Source organism: Montipora foliosa, chromosome 8 (assembly GCF_036669935.1).
Source record: "Montipora foliosa isolate CH-2021 chromosome 8, ASM3666993v2, whole genome shotgun sequence".
Lineage (NCBI taxonomy): Eukaryota > Metazoa > Cnidaria > Anthozoa > Scleractinia > Acroporidae > Montipora > Montipora foliosa.
The window spans coordinates 7,673,154-7,680,653 of NC_090876.1; the positions used below are offsets into that span (position 1 = coordinate 7,673,154).

The following is a 7,500-nucleotide window of genomic DNA, read 5'->3' on the forward strand; positions in this document are numbered from 1 at the left end:
AATTGTTATACGCTCGTGTAGATAAGGAAATTCGGCCAATTTTTAAGCGACAAATAAAAACTGGCAGGGGCAAAATTTTTTTCGTGTGGACGACACTTCACATAAAATGAGGCAATTGTTGCAGAATAATAAAACACCCGCTCCTCTTGTCATGGGCAAAATAACGGCGTGTGTGAAACGCGCCGCATCAGTCGTGTGTCTCTGCTGTCCACAAAGTCGTCAGACAACTGAAGCAAGGGCAAAAAAGACCCCACAAAACAATACACCTTATTCCAAAATGGCCGCCATTTTAGTATTCTTTTGTTTGATTCCAAATTCGTTCAAGGTAAAATATTTTTTTGAATTTTATGTTTGAAAGCGAAGCTAAAAGGACCAATTTGCAAGGAAACAAAAGAATACTAAAATGGCGGTCTTTTTGGAATTAGGTGTATAGGCTTAGGGTGCGTTTTTTTGGGAAAATTCAAGAACGGATCAGTTTGTGATCTCAGATTAATGGATTCTTCAGCGTCCAAAAAACGCAAAATCCGAAAAAAAGGATTATTTGTCATGACAACGCAGACAAACAAACAAATCCCGAGTTGTGTGCAATTTCATAAAAAAAATTGCGGTTAACTGCTTTGTTTTGGAGAAATTATTCAATGTAGATGCCACCAGAAAAAAACACTTTAGCGATCGATAAAAAGAAATGACGAAAAACATGCGGGCTAAAAGGTACAAATCGATTTTAGAGGGTATTTTTGGAGGCACTTGAGCTGTAGGAAAGCTGCTAACAATGTTATTGCTGTCAAGAGACGTTTTCGTGTCTTCGATCGTACGGTAAAAATGAGAACAACAACATTTCGGGTTAAACTGTCACGTACGGTAGCTGATGTGTATCATTTTTGCATGGAAAACCGCTTGTCAAAAATACTTTTTTCAAATCCTTTCCCAAAAAAACGCTGAATTGCTGAATGTCAAAAATCCAGATTTAGATTTGATCCGAAGTTTTAACTCGTCGAGAGTGGATACTTTGGATTAAAAGTCCGTTTTTGGATTTTGCCAAAAAAAAACGCAAAATCCGTTTTTGGATTCAAGAATCCGTTTTCCGATTTTTCCCAAATAAAAAAAACGCTCCCTTATTGAATAACAACTAAGGATTTGCACGCCCTGGAACTGCGTTTTACATTTTGGTACATTTCCAAACTTCTCATCTTAAAAATGGCGCAAGATAATCAAATTTGAGGATCTATATGGAGGCCTTGAGGACACGACGATAAATAATTGTCAATTTTTCTCCAAACAGGCATACCGTTCATTCCAATTTTATTTCTGGAAAGGTTATGCACACTTTCCATGCCGAATGACTTGGAATTAAACGCAAAATGATTTCAGTAACCGGAAGTTATATTCTTATCATAGCTAATCGAGGGATTGGTTATGAAACCTTAAGACCTTCAGAGAACAATTTTGTCGCAATTCGCTATTTTTGCAAATCCCATAATACAGTTTATTTTGAGGGCTTATTTGCATTAAAATAATAAATATCCAGTTCACTGAAGCATGATACAGTCCCAAGAGTAATTAACTTGTATTGTTCTTAGGCAAAGAAAACCCCCAAAACGTATTGCATTACGGGATTGCGAAACTGTAGCATGGCATTTCTATTTGGGCAAAAAATGGAACTAATATTTTGAAAAGTTTATCAAAGGAGGACCTTATGACGTCATAATCTAGTTTTTTTTTTTAATCCATGCTACAGATTTTGTGTTAGAATGTCCTCATTCTGTTGCGTTAAAAAGTTGTGAAAAACATAGTTAACTCGCTGAGCTTTTAGGCATTCTCTGCTTTGGTCCCGTCATTTACCAAATATGGTTGTGAGTCTAACCAGACAAAGAAATGTTTAATGAAACACACTTGGCAAAAAACGATAACTGTAGAGATAAAGAGACTCGAGAAACGACTATTTAAAGGGGTCTATAGCAACGGTTTGGTAGTCAAGAGCTATTAATCTTTATTATTTCATCTCCTTCATTGGAATTTGTTTTGTTAGGAAAAGGACGATAAAGTTGTTGTTGTTGTAAAATACTCTGACTCACCTGAAGACCATCGGGTCCCACCTTGCCAGGTTTTCCGTTATAGCCGGTGTCTCCCTGTGAACAAGTTATGTTTGAATTCATTTATTTAACCGGGGCCTGCGCGATGGAGGTGTGTAGCAAAGTTAGTCGTCAAAGAAAACAACACAATGACAAAACTTGACCTCTAAACGACGACCCTGCGTTCAGTAGTCCCGCTTGATTAACCGCTAACGTACCATCCCGTATAAGCTATGTAGGTAATACAGAGATTTGGCATCACGTTTACACGTAAAATGGAGTGAAGCTTGTGACTTAAGCTTCGGGTGACGCCCGGCAACTGTGTATCGACTATGTTAATCTCGAGTATTTAGTTAAGTAAAAACAAAAAACTCGGTGCTTTTTAAACACGCTAAAGACGCTATATAAAATGAAAATCCTTACCTGTCAAATTTTGTAAGTTTCGATGAAACTGTTTTGTGAGTAAATGTAAGTTTATGAAGAAAATTGCGGTAAGGAGTCAGTTATAAACGATCAAAAAAACATGAAACCTATTTTCTTTTACTTACCGGAAAACGGTTTTGGGGTTCTTTTTTCCACAAACAAATTGTTATGTAAAAGAAAAACGAGAAGAGAATTCCGCATGTACGACAAACGCGAAAATGTCTACTTTCACGAAGAAACGACAACCGGCAACGGGCAAACACCAAAAATGGCGGGAAAATCAAGGTCACGTGGTCGCTTTCGCCGTTTGCGTTTCAGATAAGCTTAATGTGATGCGCCTCGGTGTGGCAGCTCCCGTAAATTTCGACATGTTGAACTCTAAATCTCCACAATTTGGCCCTTAAATCAGAATGGTGGAGATCAGCTCGTTACCAAGTAGAAGTCTATTTAAGTATAGGTAATCACATGAGGCCGAGTACTATTAAGGATTAATGGCTCGAGTGTTTTGGAAATTTTCCAATTTGGAAAAAATCTAAAACACAACTGCAATTAATCCTTAATAGTACGAGGACTCATGCGATTACTTGTTTATCAATAAAGGGCAAAATTGTTGGGTAATAAAATTCGCTTTCACTAGACGGTAATGGCTTTCGTCAGAATCCATTGTTTTTTATGAGAAAGTTGAACAATAACACTGCTCTATTGCAAAAAACAATTATGACAAATTGAAACTTCGCTCTTTCAATTCGCAAGTTCACTCTGCGCATAGCGTAGTTGGTTACCATGACCGTGGTCAGGAGATAGGAAAATACTGCCCGCTCCCGGAACCAATCAGATTGCAGGATTCTCAGGATACCGCCCGCTCACGATCAAAGAAATAAATAAATGTAAGGTTATGAAGAAAATTGCGGTAAGGAGTCAGTTATAAACGATAAAAAAAACATGAAACCTACTTTTTTTTTTTAATTACCGGAAAACGGTTTTGGGGTTGTTTTTCCACAAACAAATTGTTATGTAAAAGAAAAACGAGAAGAGAATTCCACATGTACGACAAACGCGAAAATGTCTACTTTCACGAAGAAACGACAACCGGCAAACGCCAAAAATGGTGGGAAAATCAAGGTCACGTGGTCGTTTTCGCCGTTCGCGTTTCACATAAGCTTAATGTGATGCGTCTCGGTGTGGCAGCTCCTGTAAATTTCGACATTTTGAACTCTAAATCTCCACAAATCAGAATGGTGGAGATCAGCTCGTTACCAAGTAGAAGTCTATTTAAGGAAGGAAAATGGCCAAGATACCGCGGAACAAGAGCAGGAAAGTGAGTGAAGTACAAATTGTTATGTAAAAGAAAACCGAGAATTCCTCATGTACGACAAACGCGAAAATGTCTACTTTCACGAAGAAACGACAACCGGCAACCGGCAAACGCCAAAAATGGCGGGAAAATCAAGGTCACGTGGTCGCTTTCGCCGTTCGCGTTTCAGATAAGCTTAATGTGATGCGCCTCGGTGTGACAGCTCCCGTAAATTTCGACATTTTGAACTCTAAATCTCCACAATTTGGCCCTTAAATCAGAATGGTGGAGATCAGCTCGTTACCAAGTAGAAGTCTATTTAAGTATAGGTAATCACATGAGGCCGAGTACTATTAAGGATTAATGGCTCGAGTGTTTTGGAAATTTTCCAATTTGGAAAAAATCTAAAACACAACTGCAATTAAATCAACAAAGACAAGTGTAAAGAACTGCGCATTACGTTTGCGCGATCCCAAAGAGACTTTGACCCTATAAAGGTCAATAACATTTGACTGTGTCAAGAAAACAAAAATTCTCGATGTAACCTGATCTCTAGACAAGTGAAAGTGAAAGTCTCAGTATGTTGAAACAGCAGAAGTGGTTGCTAACGGTTACAAAATTACTTTTACTAAGGCATCACTTATTTTTCGAAGCAGCCAGAGGTCGTTAATTTAAGCGCCTACAGTGAGAATGGAAGCGTAAGGAAAAGATAGTGGAACTGCAAATGAACTTTGCAAATAGCGATTACGGAAGGGGTGCGTGACTGCCCTTCGTAAAAAAACAGCTCGATAAAAAAACAAAACAAAAACAAAAACAAAACAAACCTTTTGTCCTACACTTCCTGCGTCACCTTGGTCTCCTTCTACCCCTTTGGGACCCTGCAAAAAGGTTTAAAGGCGTATTTACACTACAGAAAAATTTGGGTCCGAGCCCGTCAAAAAAGCGGTACGGACCCATAACGTTTGTAAAGAAATACACTTAGACTCGCTTTGAAGAGGAGACAGACATGAACTTGGAAATGGCCTAATGGGGGCGATACTCTTTAGAAAAATTATTTATCCCAAACTGAGAAAGCTCATGTGATTCCTTATAAATAATATACATGAAAAAATTCGACATGGTTAAGCAGAAGCAACGCACGCGTATCACGCAATCACGCAAAAATTGCGCCGTAAATTGCGCCAACCAAGGCTCACATTTGATTGGCTATCTCTGACTTTGTTTGCTCCTTGACCAATCAGAATCCTTGGTATATTACTTTTTTTGCACTGAATTAACTTTTTTTCTGTACTGTTACCTGAAAACTGCATTTCTCTTTAATAGCCAATCAGAATGCAGTAATTTTTCATGTATATTATTATTATTATCATCATCATCATCATCATCGCGAAAAGTCTCATTAATTGATTCTTGTTTGATGCATTTTCAGTCACGTTTAGTTGAAAGATGGCTTGGCAAAGGTTTCGTTTTCCTTGTTAAGTACTAATCCAAGTATAATTTCTCTAGAAGTTAACACTTACATCTGAACCTCGAGGTCCTCTTTTTCCAACATTACCATCCAGGCCACGATCACCCTAAGGAAATGAAGAGTGACAGAAACACAAAACACCCGTCGCTTGCTTAATATTACGTCACCGATGGTTAAGCTTAGCGCCAATCAAGAGTCAACTGTGTCTTTGTCCGAAGGTTTAAGTTGGCTTCAATTATAGTTTCTCCTTTTTTTACAGAAGTAAACATATTCTGTTCTTAGATATACTTTGGGTAATGATATCAAGACGAAATTTGTCCTGGCTATTAAGTACCCATCTTAAGGCCATGTTACACGAGGCAATTTTTCTTGCAACTCGCAACGCAACGATAACGAATAAAAAACCTTCAGTTCAAGTTGCAGAGGGTATGTTACACGTTGGCAACTTCTTTCGCAACTTGCAACGCGTACAATAACAAACAAGATGGCGGACACGCTAAATCGCCGAAAGATGAGCTCTGATTGGCCCATTCTGACAAAATTGCGTTGCGAGTTGCAGAGGGGATGTCACACGCAAGCAACTTGTCTCGCAACTTTGCGAAAAGTAGCGGGTCGTTCTACTTTTCTCGCAACTCGCAACGCAACAATTGCAGTTGCAAAATGGGGTGTTACACGTGCATTTTTTCTCGCAACTTGCAACGCAACGTTTGTTGCGATGCGAGTTGCAAGAAAAATTGCCTCGTGTAACATGGCCTTTAGATTTCATTTTGAATCATGAGCTGACGTGAGCAGCTTTAGAATTGCGTGTGTGGCCTACACGCGCGCGCTCAGCTAAAAACCTTTTCGAGCCCCCTTAATGAGGAAAAAACGAGCGAGAAGGCGCGCAGAACTGACAATAAAAAAGGGAGCTTAAGCACGCGCGTTTTTGAGACGCGGACGGCAACCGGAAGGGAGCTGTTTTCCCTTTTAAATTGTCTTGTCACTGCCACCTTTATATTACTAAGCAGTATCTTTCCTTCATTAAGATGATTAGGCTAAAAATCTAGGAGACACTACTTTCCTGACATGCGAAATGTTCATTTCCGGTTGCCGCCTGCAGTTCAAAAACGTCCCAATAAGGGAAACCGCGTGCACGAGAGACCGCTGACTGAACCAGATAACAACGGAGCGACGTTGAGTCAAAGCGCTAAAAACTAAAATCCATCTGAATAGCCCATTTTCGATACATTCAAATTCAGTCCCAAACAAAAGGCATCACCTCGAGGCTCTGGGGAAGAAATAGACGGATTTGTATGAGTTTATAAAATAGAGCCTCGAGATGATGCCTTTTGTTTAGCACTGAATTAAGTGGCCTATTCTTTGTTAAAGCATAGTACGATATTGACCATCTGATTAATGGCCTCGGCTTGGTAAACCCAACAAACTCGAGGTCAACCGATTGGTTGATTAAAAAAGACGATGCAAAACTCTTTCAAAGGTATGGAACAATTTAAAAATAGCGTAGTGGTAGTCCGGAGGTAACATTGTTCAAGGCACCAGCCAGAACGTCTTGAACGAAACATCAAAACTAGTCAGTGTCAAACCATGCTTTTACAATGTATGGAACAGTTGCCAGACAGAAAAATCACTTACACTTTCGCCGAAAATGCCGGGTTCACCCCGCTCTCCGGAAGGGCCGGGAGATCCGGAAACTCCGGTTGCGCCGTTGCTGCCGGGAGATCCTCTCTCTCCCCGGGAACCCTAAAAAATTGATCGACAGCTGTCAGTTTGCACAATCGCGATGATACGCGATGGATTAATTTGTTAAAACTCATAAGGAGCAGTGCAACATCATGAAAATATACAATGACGTTTCCCTTAAAAAGGTCTAAACGCCGCGAAATATATATTTACAACATTGGGCTCAAGATTAGAGCCACGACAGGATTATCGCTTATTTTTACTTGAGAAAAAGAGTGAAGGAGACACTTAAACGCTTCTCACCATTTTCTCGGACTCTGTGTCGCTTATCATGCAAAGTGTGCAACTCATTACCATGCAATTCTAGACTCATCTGTTAACTTAATGACGAAAGGAAATCACATGAAGGTTTGAGGACCAAACCGTCATGTGAGCTTTATCTAACCAATAACGTAACAGCAAGCGGACTTGTGGGTTAATGGTACAGGTAATCAAGGAGCCTTATAGACCCGTGCGCGCATTTGGTATTTTGTTCTGCTCATGTGACTGCCAAATATCATTAA

General features: G+C 39.6%; 1 protein-coding gene across 2 annotated transcripts in view; it reads right to left on the reverse strand.

The window, feature by feature from the left end:
* Positions 1 to 7,500, reverse strand: part of LOC137967928 (collagen alpha-1(II) chain-like) — a 113,958-nt gene that overhangs the window by 16,898 nt on the left and 89,560 nt on the right. For both annotated transcript variants that reach the window (XM_068814530.1, XM_068814529.1), the window contains exons 54-57: positions 6,890 to 6,997; positions 5,310 to 5,363; positions 4,614 to 4,667; positions 2,076 to 2,129 (exon numbers count right to left, since the gene is read on the reverse strand). In XM_068814530.1, coding sequence (XP_068670631.1) covers positions 2,076 to 2,129; positions 4,614 to 4,667; positions 5,310 to 5,363; positions 6,890 to 6,997 — 270 coding nt within the window. The remainder of the gene's footprint in view (positions 1 to 2,075; positions 2,130 to 4,613; positions 4,668 to 5,309; positions 5,364 to 6,889; positions 6,998 to 7,500) is intronic.